The sequence below is a fragment of the Chlorocebus sabaeus genome, chromosome 14 (assembly GCF_047675955.1).
Source record: "Chlorocebus sabaeus isolate Y175 chromosome 14, mChlSab1.0.hap1, whole genome shotgun sequence".
In the NCBI taxonomy this organism is placed as follows: domain Eukaryota; kingdom Metazoa; phylum Chordata; class Mammalia; order Primates; family Cercopithecidae; genus Chlorocebus; species Chlorocebus sabaeus.
The window spans coordinates 17,435,723-17,455,632 of record NC_132917.1 but is presented as its reverse complement, the minus strand read 5'-3'; the positions used below and the strand labels follow the sequence as shown (position 1 = coordinate 17,455,632).

The following is a 19,910-nucleotide window of genomic DNA, read 5'->3' as shown; positions in this document are numbered from 1 at the left end:
CTTGAAAGGATAATGGGGAAATCACCTCTGTCCAAGGCTGCTTCCTTCTTCTGTGGACAGCTGTATTTATTAGAAAGTTTTCATTATGAGGAAAATTGAAAAAAAGTGTATTTCTCTAAGCTCTCACTTCCTTGGGGAATGTAAAACATGTTATTCTCTGTTGAAATATTTAAAGATTCCTGGTCCTTTTTCTTCCATGGTTTACTTAATGTGTAACAAAAGATTCAGTTTCATTGATTAAAATGCAGAAGATCTAGAGCCATGCCACAGGTAGATGTGGAGCACCTGAAGAGTGGGTAGCTCAAATTGAGGTATGCAGTAATGTAAAATACACACCAGATTTTGAAAACTTAATATAAAGGAATAACTTAGTTTTTTATATTGATTACATGTTACAATGATAATATTTTGGTTATATTGGATTAAAAATATGTTATTAAATTTCACCTATTTCTCTATATTTTTAATGTGGCTCCTAGAACATTTAAAATTGTATGTACGGGCTGGGTGTAGTGGCTCACATCTGTTATCCCCACACTTTGGGAGGCTGAGACCGGTGGATCACCTGAGGTTGGGAGTTCGAGACCAGGTTGGTCAACATGGTGAAACACTATCTCTACCAAAAAACACAAAAATTAGGCAGGCATGGTGGCACATGCCTTTAGTCCCAGCTATTCGGGAGGCTGACATGGGAGAATTGTTTGAACCCAGGAGGCGGAGGTTGCAGTGAGCCGAGATCACGCCACTGCACTCCAGCCTGGGTGACAGAGTGAGACCCTGTCTCAAAAAAAAAAAAAAATTGTGGGTGACTTGCATTATATTTTTTTTAGACAGTGTTGGTCTAGAATACCCAGGAGGGAAGAGGGTATTTAATGTCTTTAAGTACCTGATCATATTTGTCTTCTCTGCCTCCGTTTCTTATCCTCTTGCTGAAGTTTACCTGTTTTTGCTTTTTGCTTTTTTCAGGGTTCTGACAGATAGCGCTTTTTTGGTTTGATTTTAGAGACTGGGTTTTGCCATGTTGCCCAGGCTAGTCTTGAAGTCCTGGCCTCAAGCGATCCTCACACCTTGGCTCTGGCCTCCCAAAGTGCTGGCATGAGCCTTGGGACAGAGTCTCACTCTGTCGCCCAGGCTGGAATGCAGTAGCATGATCACGACTCCCTGCAACCTCCACCTCTCAGGCTCAAGTGATCCTCCACCTCAGCCTCCTGAGAGCTGGTACTACAGGCGGGTACCACTACACCCGGCTAATTTTTGTACTTTTTGTAGAGACGGTTTTCACCGTGTTGCCTAGGCTGATCTTGAACTCCTGGGCTCAAGCAATCCACCTGCCTCAGCCTCCCAAAGTGCTGAGATTATAGGTATGAACCACTGTGCCTGGCCAAGATTCTTAAATAATCCCAAGAGTAGTATAAGAAGTAGGAACTCCATTTCAAAAACAGTGAAAAAGGTGTAGAGAAATGAATATAAACTTTGGTGAAGCTTTTAATTGAAAGTTGATGTTAAGATGTTTGTTATTAGAGCTACTACTGCATTAGGTCTATTAAGCGGTCAGATGCAGTATGAAATGATGAGCTAGGGGTGCTTTGTGAAAAAATATGTGGTAGATGGAGTCTGGTCTGTATAATAAGAAACATGTCACGTGTAAAGTTTTGTTTATAACTACATAAATGTGTTTTATTATCTTAGAAGAGAGGCCCAACATTTTACTTAAGAGAAATGTTTTAACCATTGGTATACCAACAAATTACACAACATTTATTTCAGACAGTAAACATGAAGGGTTTAAAGTTTTTTTCATTTATACGATAACCTTAAGATTATTTTTAACACGTAAACTGGTTTGTTAGCAATTGACTAACATTTAACATGTAAACTTATTTGTTAGTAATTGAATAATGACCCTGAATCTTTTTGAAAAAAGTTGTATTTTTTCTGTACTTTTCCAATTTATTTTGATATCTTAACTTGTTAGGTGTATTAGAGTTCTCTATAGGGACAGAATGAATAGGAGATATATATGGTTTTAAGTATTAACTCACATGATCACAAGGTCCCACAATAGGCTGTCTGTGAGCTGAGGAGCAAGGAAAGCCAGTCCACGTCCCAAAACTGAAGAACTTGGAGTCCAATGTTTGAGAGCAGGAAGCATCCAGTTTTAGGGAAAGATGTAGGTTGGGAGGCTAGGCCAGTCTAGTCTTTTCAAGTTTTTCCACCTGCTTTGTATTCCAACCGCCCTGGCAGCTGATTAGATGGTGCCCACCCAGATTAAGGATGGGTCTGCCTTTCTTGGCCAGTGACTCAAATGTTAATCTCCTTTGGCAATACCCTTGAGGACACACCCAGAATCAATACTTTGCATCCTTCAATCCAATCAAGTTGACACTCAGTAATAACCGTCACGTTAGCCAAAGGTAGTTTCATTCAAGCAATGACTCGTTTCCAAAAGATAGAAAGACTTCATTATTTTCATTTGTTTTACAATATCCTCATGAAGGAATAATATGAAGAACTTCTATAAGAAAAATAAACAATACTTGTTATCATGATTCTGATTAGAAATAACTGAGTTGGACTGTGTTTAAATGGAGTAACTGACTTGTCCAAGGCTACATAGGAAGTTAGCAACAGAACTCAAACAAGAACCCAAGGTGGCTGACTCCTTACCATTCTAGGACTCTTCCCATTCTGCTAGCCCATGATTAAACATTGGCATGAGGGTGATATTCTATACAGCAGGTAAGAAGTGAAAAACTTTTTAATGAAAACACTTTTTCACAGGGTTCTTGTGCTTGTGCCCTCATGTACTGGTAGAATATTGAATTTTAACTATACCATGTATGTTGGTATAATGAAATTTTAAATTATTTTTCCTGCATTATACATTTCTAATTTTTTTTTTTTAGTATTTTTATCCTAATGTTATAACCTTTGGCTATTGCTTGGCCTTCCTGATGGCACCATAGGTCACTTGTAATGTATGTTTCAGTTTTTACCTATCTTTAAAGCATTAAAGTAAAATATTCAAAAATGACTTTTTGTTTGTTTGAGGTGGATAATCCAGTTTCCGTTTTAACACAAGAAATGAGCAAGCAGTTCTTACAGTCTAAAAATGAAGGAGACAAATACAAAGTAAGTGGCACCAAGGTAATATAAACCCATTTAAAAAGAGTACCTTTAGGCATATTGTAAACAATATTCTTGCTCACATAATGGAGTCTGAGTTTTTTTTTTTCTTAAAGCCATCTGTTTAAAGTAATTCAATTTCCTAGATTAGGAAATTGTTAAGTAAGATGGGGGTATAATTTTTTTAAATCTTTGTTTTTACTTTTTGGCTGTTAATTCTTAATCTTTAAGGAAATACAGGATAATAGTTGCTCCCACATACATAATAACTTGTAAATCTTTTTTTTTTTTTTTTTTTTTTTTTTTTTTTTTTTTTTAAAAGACAGAGCAAGGCTCTGTCTTCCAGGATAGAGTGCAGTGGCGCAATCTCGGCTCACTGCAACCTCCACCCCTCAGGTTTAAGTGATTTTCGTGCCGTAGCCTCCCAAGGAGCTGGGGTTACAGGCATGTGACACCATGTCTGGCTAATTTTTGTATTTTTAGTAGAGACGGGGTTTCACCTGTTTGGCTGGGCTGATCTCGAAATCCTGGCCTCAAGTGATCACCCGCTTTGGCCTCCCAAAGTGCTGGGATTACAGGTGTGAGCCAGTGTGCCTGTAAATCTTAAACTATTAAAAATTTTAAAAGCTAACAAAATACTTGACTATACTGCTAAATATTCTGTGTAGTCTTTTGAGTGAGTTTTGGCATTTCTTATTCTAAAAATTTAAGATGTACTAAGACCAAGGATGCCAGTCTTTTCAGCTGTTTTTGCTTAAATAATGGCAATAGTGAAAATGAGCTTATTATCACACCCTGCAGTGTTTTCTTTCATGGAGTTTTAGGACCTTTTGCAAATGAACATGTGGATGTGAGCATAGTAGGTTCAGTAAATTTGAATCTGAAATGTATTCTTTTGTGTTTGTGCGATTGCTTGTATTTTTAATGTCTTTTTATATCATTGATCTAAAAGTTTTCAGAGACCAAATTTTTCTTTTTCTTTTTAACAGTTCTATGGAAGTTTACAAACTCCTAATTGCGTTTTTTTGTTGTTGATAATAGTTCTTCATGAAAGCAACACAACTTGAACAGATGAAGGAAGATTATTCATACATTATGGAAACAAAAGAAAGAACAAAGGAGCAGATACATCAAGGAGAAGAGGTTTGTAAACAGTTAATGTAAATCTTTTTGGGATCAGCCAAATTCCTATAGTAATAGGAATTCCTATAGTAATATCATTACTGTAGTAAATGATACTGTAAAACTATGCATCTGTATATTTATATAAAACTAGTAACATTTTTATAGCACTCTGAAGTAATGCAATGTAGTGTTTATATTCTGGGCATTAATTAGCTGTTACTTTTTAATTTTGTAATAATGAGTACATACATGTCTTACTTTCTCTATTAGATTATAAGCTAGAGAACAGGGTGGTATCTTACATACTTATCCTCTGATAATATGACTAATGGATTCCACAATAAGGTATGGTAGTTTAAGTAGTTTAAAAACTATAAGTAGTTTAAAAACTGCAGTATTTCTTCTGGGATAATAAGCACAAGCTTCAAACTGTTATTAAACATAGTATGCATTTATAATTATATACTGTAATCTACAAATCATAGTAATTATAACTCTAGTAAAATGTTAACATTCCTTAAGCAACTGGTAGGTTGGTAGCAGCTGTGACATCCTTACTCATCAGGCTTGGCAGCTGTGCAGATTTGCTTGCACTTTAAATCACTTATTTCAATTTGTTTTTAAATCTGTTATATTTTGTTCTTATACTTTCTTCTTCGGATTCCTGAAGATCCAACTTTCTGTGTGATAATCAGAGACCTCAAAATTTTAAGGCTTATGTTATAGCTGTTTATCCAGTGTATTAAGTCCCACCAATTTTATGTAATTCCATATATTGTTCTTTTGTTAGTTTTATATAACCTGTTGAATTTTCATCAACTTTGTAGCTTGTCCTTTTGAGGTAGGATTGTACTAATGATTAAAGTCAAATTCATTATATTATACTGACCTTTTTACTTCACATTTTTGAAGAATGCGTATTTTAAGTTAGGTCTATAGTTAAGTGTTTCATTAAATGAAAACTCAAAAATGAGTATATTTATTTTTATTTCCCACATTATCCTTTCAAACCTGGGTTATGTGGTGGTGTTTAAGGAGCTACTATAAACCACAAAAATACTAAAGCACACTTTCTTGGAATATCAGTGTTATTGGGGAAGGGAAATACTTGTATATTCAAACAAACTGTACATACCATGTGTTACATTTATTATTTTTAATATAAATCAGGACTTGAAATAAATTTGTTTGTTTCAGACCACTTGGGATTAAACACTTATTTTCTCCATGGTATATACAAAGTATGCCAATAACAATTAAAGATATTGTAATTATGAAGTATAAGGAGCACTTCCCTAAATTATGTAGGAGAATTCCTGATGCATAATATGCACTCAGAAAGAACTTTTCTCTTAATTGGTGAAATAACCTATATTCTCAAAATAAACTCTTGGTTTGAATAATTAAATCTTTAAGAAATAGTATGTAAAGGCTAGAAGCTAGAATAATCATTCAGTTGATAAATATTAAGTTCTTACCATGTGCCTTGTAGCATCGTGCTTTGGCCATGGTTATATAGTGACAAATAAATAGGATTCTTGGGATCATAGACCTAGTTATTCAGCAGGAAACATAGATGGTAAATAATTTGAGTATGGTGAGGACTAGTAAAAGAGATGGAGACTAGGCAACAGCACCTAATAGGGTACTGGCAGTGTCGGGGGCAGTCATGATCGGGGAGTTATTATAAGGAAGTGATGCCTAAGAAGAAAACTGAAGGATGAGTAATACCAGGCAAAGGATGGTGAGGGTAAGACAGGATGTTCTAAGAAATAGTGTGGTTAAAGCCTCAGGGGCAAGAAAGTGAAGTGTGTGTTCTTTTAAAAAACTAGAAGAATTCCAGTTTGGCTAGAGTGTAAAACACAGGTGTGAGAGATGAGAGGCCAGGTTGTGGAGGACCTTATAAAATTTAGGGGACAATAGAAGACATGAAAATGGATGACTTCATTAATTGTGTATTTTCAGTAGATTACTCTGCTGTACAAGAGAATAAACCGCTATAAGGAGAGAAGAGATGTGGAAAGATAGATAAAGAAGCCATTATCATTGTCCAAAGAGATAATGATGGCTTAAGTTAAGGATATTGGCAGTAGTAGGAAAGAGAACTTTGAAATGATGTAGGCAAATGTTGTAGTGGACATGGAGAAGTAAAGTTAAGACAGAGTCATCAAAGGTGACTGAATGACCTCCAAATTAATTACTTCAGTAGTAGAGTAAGTTTATTGAGATAGGAAGTTTGGGAAGAAAAGCCAGTTTTTCTTTTTTTTTCTATTTTTAAAGAAAGCTGAATTATATTTTGAACACATTAATTTTGAGGTTTTCAAATTAATTTCCACATTAATTTCCAAGTGGAAATATGAAGTGGGAAGTTGGATATGTAAATTAAGAATACAGAAGTCAAGTCTGGCCTCAATAAAAATTTGGGAGTTGTCAGTGTGCTACTAGTATATAAGCCAAAAGAATAATTTAGATTGCTGAGATAGGGGAAAAGTGGGGCCAGGCCTGAGCCATGAGAAGCCAAGGGCAGAGCGATTTTGAGAAGGAACAAGTCATGACCGTGAGATGTACCTGTGGTCCGACACTACATGAATTGAAAAAACTCACTGTATTTAATGACATAATCTTCAGAGATGACTATGGCAAGGTGGATTTCAGTAGCAGTGAAAACAGTAGCCAGATTTGTGGAACTGGAAAGTGTGAGGCGATGGAGGAGATAGAGACAATTTTCATGAAACTGGATAGAAAGGGAAGAAGAGTTTTAGAGGAGGAGGTGCTGCCAAGGGATGGGTATTGGTGGTTTTGTTTGTAAGTTGGAAAGATGAGCAAGTAGCGATGAACATGAGTCATGAAGAGGGTAACGTGGAAACAAAGATGAAAAGATGTGATGGAAAATCTGGATTTAGACTTTTGAGAAGATAGAAAAGGGGTACAATCCAAGATAGAGGTAGAGGATGGTATGGGTCTTAAATATGAGGCCACCTTTCTTTTGTTGCAAAAGGAAGGGATGACTGCTTTAGATTTGTAGTTAAGATTGTTGAGGGAGTTTCTGTCTGATGGCTTCTAAATTATCTGAAGCTGGAGAGGGGGAATGGATGAGGGAATGTGGTGGCAGGGTATATGAGGTTTGAAGAGAATGATAATAGATTGAAAGAATTTTGTAGAATGGGAAAGTGCATTAGATAGGGAAACAAAGTAAGGTCTACAGTGTTGAGGCCCTAGTTGACTCTGGTAAGCATGAATGAAGGGGAGAGGCTGTCTACCCAGGTGTACAGAATATGAGATCTATAAGCTCCAGAAATTGTTTGAATATCATGGTATTTGATATTTGGTGATTTTTAATTAATTATTAAAAGTGAACTTAGTTCCTGGCCAACATGGTGAAACCCCGTCTCTACTAAAAATACAAAAACTAGCTGGGCGTGGTGGTGCTTGCCTGTAGTCCCAGCTACTTGGGAGGCTGAGGCCGGAGAATCGCTTGAACCTGGGAGGTGGAGGTTGGAGTGAGCCGAGATTGTGCCATTGCACTCCGGCCTGGTGACAGAGTGAGACTCTGTCTCAAAAAAAAAAAAAGTGACCTTAGTTAAGAAAATTATAACTTGTTTGATTTTCAGAAATAAATTTCTCCTGATCCTTACATTCTCTTTGGAATGCCTACTAGCTATACTTTGAAGAACAGACCATCATGTCTATCAGATAGGGAATAAAGAGGGAAAATGGGCAAGTGAGTTTTGGGATTTCTCTATATTTGCGTAGTCCTGAACTTTTAATTCCTTTGCTCTTCATCTGAAGAGTATTTGGCCATTTTTATAGTGCAGAAATTCACAAAATTATTGGACTTATTAAAAGTATACCGAAGAATCAAGAATAAAAAAAAAAAGTTATTTTTAAACAAATCTTTGTGTAGTAGTTGTTTAGGCATTGTTTTTAAAAGAAATAGATTTGCAAAAACGTGTTTTTTCAACATTAATAAAAAATATGTCCCTTCTGTTTTCTTTTTTTAAGCGGCTTACTGAACTAAAGCGCCAGTGCGTAGAGAAAGAGGAACGTTTTCAAAGTATTGCTGGTTTAAGTACAATGAAGACTAATCTAGAGTCCTTGAAACATGAAATGGCTTGGGCAGTGGTAATTATCACTTAATTACTTGTTCACATATATATGGGATCTGCAGAATATATTTGGTTATTATTGTTAATCTTATCAATATGCTATATAATTTTTTTAGGTCAATGAAATTGAAAAACAATTGAATGCTATCAGAGATAATATCAAAATTGGAGAAGATCGTGCTGCTAGACTTGACAGGAAAATGGAAGAACAGCAGGTAATTACAGTTTTTTAAATGCAGATTTAATAGGTTGAATCATATGAAATTGCTGATATTAGACTATTTATGACCCACTAAACTGGCAGTTTCAGACTGTATATTTGCCTATATTTGAATTTATTGGTTAGATGAAATAGACCTAAACTTGTTTTCAAGGCCTGTTGTGGTAACTGTCTTTTGAAAAGAATATTCTATCTATGATAAGCCTGTCTGAGGCTAGGGCTCTAGAACTCATGCATATTGTCAGTGGAACTTTGTTACTGACAAGACATATAAGAAGAGCCTGAAGCTTTTACTCTTCAGTTCATTAAGGAGTTTAAACACAAACAGACCTGAGAAATAAAGGAGTACTAGAATAATATAAATTAGAATCACACTAAAGGTAGGTATCAGAAAGTATGAGAACTCAGAACTGAAAACAATGCCCAGAGATTGCTAAGGGAACTGAGATTTATGGTCCAGAACCAAGATGGCCTGTCAGAGGATTTCATATAGGTGGAAGGCAAGTGGGATTCATTGTTAGGTCTGTTAAGGTTAATTTCAGCCTGACATCTAAGAGTGCAGGTAGAAACTACCCTATCTAAAATTCAAGAAAGTCACCAAAGTCTTCCACATGGGCCTAGAGGGCCTTCTTCTGTAAAGAAGTTGAGTGTCGAGTAAAGGCAGTCATTGTTTGTTGGGGCTTTCCATGTGGACCTTTTTACCATTCAGCAGATCCACTCTTTATACTCACTGTTTCTTTTTTGAACAGCTTTATTGAGATATCATTCATATACCATATAATTCACCCATGTAAAGTGTGTAATTGACTGGGTTTTAGTATACTCACAAGGTTGAGCAGCCAGCACTGTGGGGCTTCTCGTGCTGTAATGCCAGAAGCAGAACTCGTAGTTTTTTTTTTCTTTACTCCCCTTCCCCCACAAATGTACTCAATATGTCAGTGTAGCTTGCTTACCTCTTAGCATTTTCTCTATTTTGCTTAGGAAATTTCTTTCTGGCCCCCAAGCTTGGCTGTGGTGTAGAATGTAATCTTTCCTAGCTTGCTTTTTTCTGTCTGCCTCTAAGATGAGCAGATTGATCTTTTTTTCTTTTAAGGGTTATGACATTAATTCATCAGAGGTAATAGATGAATATGTAAAAATAGGTAAAGATAGGACACTTAGTGATTTGTGGGCTAAGTTTCTTACTCCCTCTTCAGGCAGTAAGTGGAATTTCAACGCTTTCCACCTCTCACCTTAAATTTTCATTTCTGAGAGAATATTCTGAAATTTTCATCAAGTATGTTTCTCTTCTCACCCTCATTTCTCAACTTATCATCAGGTAAGGCCTTAAATACTTTCCTCCTCAAGCATTTCGCCGTCTAAGATGGAATCCAGTCTGAGTAACAGCTGCTCACCTCTTTTTTAAATGGGAAAGGAGGATCATAAGGCTAGGTGATGTTTAGTTTAGTAGGCCTTTTTCTCCGTTTAAGCGTTTGCATACTGTATGTAGTAAATGGCAAATTTCTGGAGGGTAAGGACTATCTTATTTTATCTTTATATCCTTTCCATCTTGTCTTACATAAAGTCTTTCACATTGTGTGTCCTTGATTATTGCTTGTAGAATGACTATTAAATGGAAGATTTCTGAAGAAGCAGTGTCTCAAGCAGACTTTAAACTTTTGTTAATTTAAAACTGAAAAATAATATGAATTATGTTTAGTTTGTATAAAACCTGGATCCAGCTTTCATTTTTATTAAAAAGCAATTCCTCTACTCATTGTCCTTGGGTGCTTTCATGTTTTAATGGCAGAGTTGAATTGTTTTAGGAGAGACCATGTGGCCCACAAAGCCTGAAGTGTACACTATCTAGCCTCTTATAGAAAGGTTTGCTGACCCCGATCGAAATAGTGCTCATATTTGTTCCTTCTCATCAGTCCCTATCGTTAGCATTCCATTTTGGTCCCTAATTGTCTTTGATCCATAACACTATATTAACTTCTTACTGAAATCTTTTCCTTTGATTTTTCTGTCTACCCTGTGTGCCAAGTGCTTCCAGAGTAATCTAACACGCAGATTTAGGAGATAAGAGACAGACTTAGGCTGTCTTCCTGTTTTCTAGATTAAGTTGTAAGCTGTTCATTGTAGAATGCAAGGCCCTTCTACCCCTTCATCTCATCTCCTACCATTATCCTATGAATTTAAGCTCTAGCAATATTTAATTTCTAAAATAAGAATACCTTTGTACATGCTCTTTCATCTGCCTCTTAACACCCTTCCTCAACTTATTTCCTGGTACACTTAGATTAATTTTTAAAATCTCAGCTCTAAATACTACTTCCTCTTTGAAGGCATTCCTGGCTTTTTCTGGCCAACCTCTGGTTTGTTTCTCTGTGCTCCCACAATTAAGAATAAATGTACCCTATTTTAGCATTATTGTATACAGACTGTATCATCAGTTTGTGTTCTGTTTTTCTGCTAAATTATCTCTCTCTCTTTTATGTTATCTGAGGACATTTGTTATCATGTCTTTGTATCCCTAGAGGATAGCACATTTGTTGGATAACTAACTGTGGGTTAAGATCAAATTATATTATAGTATTTTATATAATGTTATGTTACTATGTTTATTTGCCTAATGTCTTGAGTGAAGTTAAATTTGTTATTGGTATATGAACTATAGATAATTATTTTTAAAAATTCTATCGAAAAAATATACTTTAATAATGTTATTTTCTTAAAGGTCAGACTTAATGAAGCAGAACAAAAGTACAAGGATATTCAAGACAAACTAGAAAAGATTAGTGAAGAGACAAATGCACGAGCACCAGAATGTATGGCATTGAAAGCAGATGTCGTTGCTAAGAAAAGGGCCTATAATGAAGCTGAGGTGAGAGAAATTTTCTAAACTGGAATATTAAAAGCCACATAGCAAATATAAAGATTGTTCTTCTATCTTTTATTGTTATATTTTGTTTTTTTGAAACAGTCTTGCTCTGTCACGCAGGCTGGAGTGCTGTGGCGCCATCACGGCTCATTGCAGCTTCTACCTCCTGGGCACACGCTATCCTCCCACCTCGGCCTCCTGAGTAGCTGGGACTACAGACATCTGTCACCACGGCTGGCTAAATTTTTTTGTATTTCTTGTAGAGCAGGATTTCACCACATTGTCCAGGCTGGTCTTGAACTCCTGACCTTAAGTGATCTACCTGCCTCAGCCTCCCAAAGTGCTGGGATTACAGGTGTGAGCCTCTGCACCCAGCCTCTTTTATTTTTTTATTATTATTTTTTTGAGGCGGAGTCTCACCCTGTCGCCCAGGCTGGAGTGCAGTGGCACAGTCTTCGCTCACTGCAACCTCTGCCTCCCGGGTTTAAGCAATTCTCCTGCCTTAGCCTCCTGAGTAGCTGGGACTATAGGGGCGTGCCACCACACCTGGCTAATTTTTTGTATTTTTAGTAAAGATGGGATTTCACCGTGTTAGCCAGGATGGTCTCGATCTCCTGACCCCGTGATCCACCCGCCTTGGCCTCCCAAAGTGCTGGGATTACAGGCGTGAGCCACAGCACCCAGCCTTCTACTTTTTAAAGTAGAGATTTTGTACCTGAGTTGAAATTAGTGATGCTTTGAGATTTTAAAAAATGTAATGGTTTCAAATGGCCATTTGGTGCTTCATTTTAAAAATATATTCCTGTACACATTCAGTCTCTGAGGATTTGACAAAAGTGGACTTGAATGGGATATTTGTTTTCATTTTAGCAAAGCGTGTCTAATTTTTTTTGTTAGGTTTTATATAACCGATCCTTAAATGAATATAAAGCATTAAAGAAAGATGATGAGCAGCTTTGTAAACGAATTGAAGAACTGAAAAAAAGGTAGGATAGTTACTTTGAAATTTTCATGACTCTTATTTTGTAATAAAGTAAGGTAGATGCATTGGAATATTGTATTTTATGTATTGTTGTTAATGAAATTTTATTACATTGGCTTGTGTTCTTTAAATGTTAAGCTGTTCATTTAACATTTTTCACTTTGGGTTATTTACTGTTAGCACTGACCAATCTTTGGAACCTGAACGGTTGGAAAGACAAAAAAAAATATCTTGGTTAAAAGAGAGAGTAAAGGCCTTACGAAATCAAGAAAATTCAGTCAATCAAGAGATCGAACAGTTTCAGCAAGCCATAGAAAAGGACAAAGAAGAATATGGCAAAATTAAGTAAGTTGCAACATCCTTAGAATGATTTTTTTCAATTACTTTCACATCATATAGTTTTGTTCTTATATGAAGAGAGCAAATATGGTTGTTTCTTCTACATAATAAGGGATCTTTTAAAAAAGATTTTATTTTTATGTTAAATACCTTGCAGAGCAGGGCTAACTCATAGCCAGTGCACCTATAGCCAGCTGGATCTTTTAAAATCACTTTTCAAGACTTCTTATAGTTGTAGAATTGAACAATTTCTGGGATTCCTAGCCCATCATCGTTGCATTACTTTTTTTATGCCAAGTTTTGAGGACTCCAGACTGTTTTTCTCTGGTAACACAATTATTTTCAAATAAATAATTCTGCTTTTGGTTTTTAGGGTAGCTAGGTGGGTCATTCACTGGGATGTAGGTGTTATGGGCAAAGGTTAAATGTTTCTGTAAAACTATCACATATCTGTCCTGTTCTGCTTTTGTTTTTTAGGCGAGAAGAGTCAGATGTGAAGCATGCACTGAGCTACAATCAGAGGCAACTGAAAGAATTGAAAGATAGTAAAACTGATCGACTCAAAAGATTTGGCCCTAATGTTCCAGCTCTTCTTGAAGCCATAGATGATGCTTATAGACAAGGACTTTTTACCTATAAACCTGTAGGCCCTTTAGGTATTTGTCTTAATTTAGTGAGGTTATAATAAACTTTATAAATAAGTTTTTATTTTCAGAATGATTGAATGAAGTTTTCAAAATAAAGTGATTTCATTAAAAAAGATAAAATGATGAAATTATGTTAAGCTCTGTAGCTTTTGTTTTATATTTTTAGAGCATAAAATATCCAGAAGGAAGAGAACTTTGGAAAAGGAAAAGTAATTACAGAATTGAATAATTTGGTTCTTGTTTTTCTGAATAAATAAGTGAATGAACTAATATAATTGATTATTCAGAAAAAAAAATAATAACATCAAGATGAAGGAGCAGTTACCTGAGTTTTGGTAACCTTTTTAAAATGACTTTTCTTTCTTAGTTTCTCTTTTGGTTGGACAGCATGATTTCTAAGTTCTCTTCCAACTGTAAAATCTGTGGTTACTTTACTCTTACATATACATGGTACTTAAAAAAATTTTTTAAGTCACGTTTTCTTGGAGGGTTATCTTTAATTCTGAAAATCATTAGGTGAAAATGCTTATAAATATATTTTGTTAGTAAAGTATTGCATTTAAATATTGTAGTATTGTCTCTTTTAAATGATATGTACCTTTATACCAGGATCCATTTCAATGGACGAGGCTTTTTTTTTCCATCCCATTAAGGAATTTGAAAATCCCTTGATTTTCAGAACCCCATTGAAAGACTAGAATAGTATAAACTGAATATAGAAAAGCCACCGTTGGTTTACATTAGCGTGGGACAGTTTTTTTCACAGGATTTGGTGGATTTTCTCTCCATTGTATCCTGTGGGTATAGGGGATTTCCCATTCAGTTAAAATATTATTTAAACTGCTTTATATAAAAGTATGTTAAGTCATTTATAAACTATGATTAAATGATCTGTAATGTCATTTAAACAGCTTTATATAAAAATATGTCATTTATAAACTATAATTAAAGAGGAGTGATGTTAATATTTCAAAATAAGTATTTATGAGCTCGTCTGTAATTTTATCTCACTTTTAGGAGCTTGCATTCATCTTCGGGACCCGGAACTTGCTTTGGCTATTGAATCTTGCTTAAAAGGACTTCTGCAGGCCTATTGTTGCCATAATCATGCTGATGAACGTGTCCTTCAGGCACTCATGAAAAGGTTTTATTTACCAGGGACCTCACGGCCACAGATAATAGTTTCTGAGTTTCGGAATGAGATATATGATGTAAGACACAGGTAAGGCATTAGTAATTGAATATGTTTCTGGCTTTGCTTAATCATATGTAGGACTGGAAAGAGTTAAAACACTTTTAATGTTAATCATATCTTTACCCCTGATTTGTAAAATTTCATCAAGCCACTTTAATTTCTGTCTAGGTATTAGTTCTAGGCGTTAGAGAAACATAGATAAATATTCCCTACCATTGAAGTTCTTATATGTGGGAGACATTACAGGGAAACAGATGTAGTTATGGCTTAGAAATTATACCCGTGAGGAAGATGATATGACCAAATTAAGAGGGAAGGCCTAAGGAAGAACATTGGCGCTCATTACACACAGTTAAATTCTGAAGGTGTTTCACAGAATCCATAAAGACAGTAATTGTGTTCTTTGATGACCTTTCAAGGGAGCTCAGTACCCAAACTGGCCTCTTTGCTAACTGCTGGCTAACACTTTAAAAATGAATGTAGGCCAGGCACGGGTTCATGCCTGTAATCCCAGCACTTTGATAGGCCAAGATGGGCAGATTGCTTTAGCTCAGAAGTTCAAGACGAGCTTGGGCAACTTGGAGAGACCTGTCTACCAAAAATACAGAAAAAAAAAGCCAGGCTTGGTGGTGTGTGCCTGTGGTCCCAGCTACTTGGAAGACTGAGGTGGGAGGATCGCTTGAGCCTAGGAGGCGGAGGTTGTGGTGGTGATACAGTGAGCCAGGGTCATGCCATTGCACTCCAGCTTGGGTGAAGAATGAGACCCTGTCTCAAAAAATATATATATATATCTCTATTCCCAGATTACATTTTAAAATTTCTTTTCTCTCCCATCTCTACTTTTTAAAATAAACCTTTTTAATTAAGTCTAATGCTGTGTATCTCGTATTTGGTAAATTTGTGTGTGTAATTAACTCATGTTAATAGGTAGACAAGAAAAAATTCAGAGAGGAGATGAGAAATCATCAGTCGTTTAACTGATGAGTTTGTCAAGTGATAGAAAAAGTTAATTGCCTTGTAGGCAAATAGAGTTCTGTGTGTAAAACGTGTGGAAGCATGACATTGGGAGTTATTCTGCAGAAAATAGCATTTGCATTTTTGATAGGAAGAAACAGATTAGCAGAGAGATTAGGACAAAATAAAGTTTGTTAATTGAATGCAAGAGAAGGAAAAATCAGGATGACTTCTAGGTTTCTGGCTGGAGTGACTAGCTGAAGGATGCCATCAATTGTGAGGAATGTCCTCCTTGAATCTGAACTGTCATTTTGGGACCAAAGAGAATAGTCCTGGCCATTCTGGCAGGGCCTGCTCTGTGAACTGCCATGAGGACTCTGAAGAAGAGTGCCTGGTGCTGCCTTGCTGGCACATTGTATGTCCCAGCCTGTGCTTCTAGTCACTTAGCCATGAAACACATGTGACAAGGGATCCAATGTGTGTGTCGTAATGCCAGTTTTCTTGGAAGTAGGTGAGTTTATGTGCTGAGAACAAGGGTCTCAGGAGTTGGTAGGAGGTACCTTCTTTAAGGGTTTAGATTGGCTGCCAAGGAGAATGAGAGAGGAAGCTGACTCAAAGTCTGTTAAGATACAAAAGCCTAGTGGCTGCAGGATTTTTCACTGATAACGTTTCTTTAGAGATGAGTGGAGGGAGAGTCTGTACTGTTAGGTAAATATTAGAATGTTTTAGAGTGGAGAGGTATTACAGAAAGGGAAAAGGGAAGCAGTTGAGTGTATTGTTGACAAATTAGTTTAAAGAAAGAGAGGACTGGGAGAAAGTGTTTAGACCCACCTTAATAAAGTTAGAGAACATACTTAAAGGCATAAGTCTGGAAGGAGAGGAGGTTGTGGTAAGAGTGAAAAATTCAAGCTGAATGGAACAGGTCTAGGGGATGACAAAGTCCGTGTTTTGGCTTCAGGAGCAGGTAGCTGAAACGCAAGTTGTTGGAATAGGGGAAGAAACTAGATTGTAATCCTTTTGGGTATTGATAGGATATTGACAAGAGTCTTGAGTACGTCTAACATTCTGTTAACTGTACCTGCCTTGTAAATATTTTGAAGGGGTGAATTTTTTGTGTGTTTGAAGAACTTTTTCGGTATGAATTATGGTTCAAATGCTAAATTTAAAAACTGGCTGTATTATTTTAATGTGAAAAATAGTAAAATATTATTAGAGTTTATAATGCATCAGATACATAGGACTCATTTCAGTCATTTAGGCTTATGCTATATAACCTTAACAGAGGTACCTAGGAAGGTGCCTAGCTCACCTTTCCTATAAAGATGGTCTTGTTTCTTCTTCTCAGAGGACATAGAAGCTACTAAACTACTCCTCCTGCTATTATGCCTGCATTTGTACATCTTGCCCCCATCTCAAGAGAGATTCTTTCTGCCTGAGGCTAGTCTACTTGTGCCTTGAATCACATACTTTCTTGCCTGACTCATTAACCATTTAAAAAAATTATTTCAGCCCTCCTGAGCCTTAAACTTTCCCATTAAATTTTCTGTTTTAAACATGGTAGGTCTCTGATTTGTGTTTCTCCTTTTAAAAACACACCCCTCCTAGGGGAGACTGCATTCACTCATAGACTTACCACTCTAGGTCCCTAAATGTTAATTATATTCTCCAATTATTTCCTTGTTGCTGAATCCAGTTGATATTTACCTTCTCTCAAGCATTAGATGCTATCAAATACACCTTCCTTCAAACTTCTTATTCCTTTTGTTACTATGACACCATTTTCTTGGTTCTCATACTCTTTAGGTATTTCTCAGCCTATATGTGGGCTTTTCTTCATCTCCTTCTGGTGCTCCCTACAGCTCTCTTCATAGTCTGTTATATCTTCTCACTTTATATCTTCTTATATTTGGAAAATTAAAAATACACCAAATTTAGACCAGTCACAGTGGCTCACACCTATAATCCCAGCACTTCAGGAGGCTGAATCGGGTGGATCATTTGAGCTCAGGCATTTAAGACCAGCCTGAGTAATGTGGTGAAACACCGTCTCTACCCAAAATACAAAAATAAACTGAGCATGGTGCTGTGTGCCTGTGGTCCCAGCTACTCAGGAGCCTTAGGTGGGAGGATCACTGGAGCCCTGGAAGTCAAGGCTGCAGTGGGCTGTGATCGTGCCACTGCACTCTAGGCGACAGAGGGAGATCCTGTCTCAAAAAAAGTAGAATAAAAATACACCAAATTTTAATCATGTTTTTTTCCTATATTTTAACTTAGTGATGTTTTTCCTTTTACTTGACTTTAGAAATCACACCTTTTTATCAAATGATTTAAATATAATTAGGATGGAAAAATCATTTTGTCCTGTAACTCTGCTTACCAGTGAGGCCTATTATACTTGCCTAGATTTTCTGTGCACTTTTTCCTTTGTCAGTATGTTTTGTTTAGACTTTCTGCTTAACATTGTTTGTGAACCTATGTCCTATTATCTTCTTCTTGTCCCTTCTCACCAACATCTCATTGCTAATGTTCGTTTCTACTTTTTGCTCTGCTAGACTGATTTTGTATCCTCCCTCAACATACTATTAATTGTAATATAAGCCAGTATGAAGTAAATCCCAGGGATGAATAGCCAAAGGAAGAGATAGTCGTGACTTGGTGCTTTAGAGCAAACTGGTAGTAACAACTTCATGTAATGATGGCCTGTGGCTGCCCAAAAATGGTGACTCCTTCCTAGTTTCAAAACCTGTGCTCTCCACAGGCTGGCGAGAGTCTGCATTTCACCAGAACTGCCTACCACATCCTCCCCTCTTAGACTCCTACTCCCTTTCTTTATCTCCTTATTCTCTACTTGGTGTCATTGACTGCCTGACGTTTCTAGAGCATCCACACGCTATTCTTTCTTATCCTTGTTTTTATTTCCACCTGAAATCTGTCCTAAAAAGCCATTTACCTGCTACTGTCTCTTTTCTCTGCTTCCCTTTTCAGGAAAAACTCAAAGGAATTGTCTATGTCTCTAATTTCTCTCTACCTTCTTTCTTGAACCTTCTCCAGTCAAACTTTATAATTTCATCACATACCAAAACAGCTCTCATCAAGGCATCAGCAACCCTCACTTTGCTTAACTCAATTAACTCAAAGTCATTGCTATTCACTAATTTTACTTACTGGCAGTATTTGCCCTTGATCCTTTCATTCTTCCTGAAACCCTTTTTCACTTGGCACCAAGGGCCTCAGTCTTCTCATTTTCCTAATTCTCTAGGCATTCGTTTTTGGTATCTTTTGCTGCTTCCTCCTTACTGCTGACTGTACCAGTGCTCCAGAACTCTTCTTGGCTTGCACTTCTCCCTAGGTGAACTCATCTGATTTCATGACTTTACAGATCATACATTGATGACTGTGAAACTATGTTTGTAGGTTGCCTTTTTCTTCTGAACTCTAGGATATAATTTACTTAATATGTATTTTCCACTTATATGCCCAATAAGCATTTCAAACTTAACATGTCTGAAAGCCATACTCCGGATTTCCACCCCAAAACCTGCACTTTCAGTAATCTCCATCTTCATTTCCCTATTGCAGAGTCATTCTTGATTCCTTTTTTTTTTTTTTTTTTTTTTTTTGAAACGGAGTCTCATTCTGTTGCCCAGGCTGAAGTGGCGGGATCTCAGCTCACTGCAAGCTCCGCCTCCCGGGTTTACGCCATTCTTCTGCCTCAGCCTCCCAAGTAACTGGGACTACAGGCACCCGCCACCTCGCCCGGCTAGTTTTTTTGTGTATTTTTTTAGTAGAGATGGGGTTTCACCGTGTTAGCCAGGATGGTCTCGATCTCCTGACCTCGTGATCCACCCGTCTCGGCCTCCCAAAGTGCTGGGATTACAGGCTTGAACCGCCGCGCCCGGCCTCTTGACTCCTTTCTGCTACCCCACATCCTACTGGCTGTACTTTAGAAATATATCCAAGATCTTACCACTTGTGTGGTGCCTACACTGGCTCACGCCATCATCATGTTTCCCTTGAGGATTCACAGGCTGATCTCCCTGCTTGTGGTTACTTGGCACCACAGTTTCAGTACAGCAGCCAACGGAAAGTCAGGTCATGTTGTGCCTCTGCTCAAAGGACTCTAAACTTTGCTGTTTTCCTTATCACAGGCCTGACTTAGGCTTGGATGATCTGTCCTCTCACCATCTTTCTTATCCTGTCTCTAGAAGCACTTCCCTCCCTGATCTGTCCACTGTGGCAGTCTGTCTCCTTGCTTCTCTGACACACCTTTTAGGGTCTTCATGATTGCTCTTCCCTCGTCTGGAATGGTCTTCTAAGGTTACTTACGTGACTATCTCATTTCCTCAGGTATCT

The 19,910-nt window shown here is 37.0% G+C and overlaps 1 protein-coding gene across 4 annotated transcripts in view; it reads left to right on the top strand.

The window, feature by feature from the left end:
* Window positions 1-19,910, top strand: part of SMC6 (structural maintenance of chromosomes 6) — an 87,071-nt gene that overhangs the window by 24,072 nt on the left and 43,089 nt on the right. For all 4 annotated transcript variants that reach the window (XR_005243249.2, XM_007971395.3, XM_007971393.3 and 1 more), the window contains 9 exons: window positions 3,052-3,132; window positions 4,168-4,269; window positions 8,254-8,373; window positions 8,474-8,572; window positions 11,297-11,443; window positions 12,338-12,426; window positions 12,603-12,767; window positions 13,239-13,417; window positions 14,426-14,630. Coding sequence is in view for 3 of the 4 variants with exons in the window: in XM_007971395.3 (XP_007969586.1) it covers window positions 3,052-3,132; window positions 4,168-4,269; window positions 8,254-8,373; window positions 8,474-8,572; window positions 11,297-11,443; window positions 12,338-12,426; window positions 12,603-12,767; window positions 13,239-13,417; window positions 14,426-14,630 (1,187 nt within the window). In the remaining variant the exon portion in view is untranslated. The remainder of the gene's footprint in view (window positions 1-3,051; window positions 3,133-4,167; window positions 4,270-8,253; window positions 8,374-8,473; window positions 8,573-11,296; window positions 11,444-12,337; window positions 12,427-12,602; window positions 12,768-13,238; window positions 13,418-14,425; window positions 14,631-19,910) is intronic.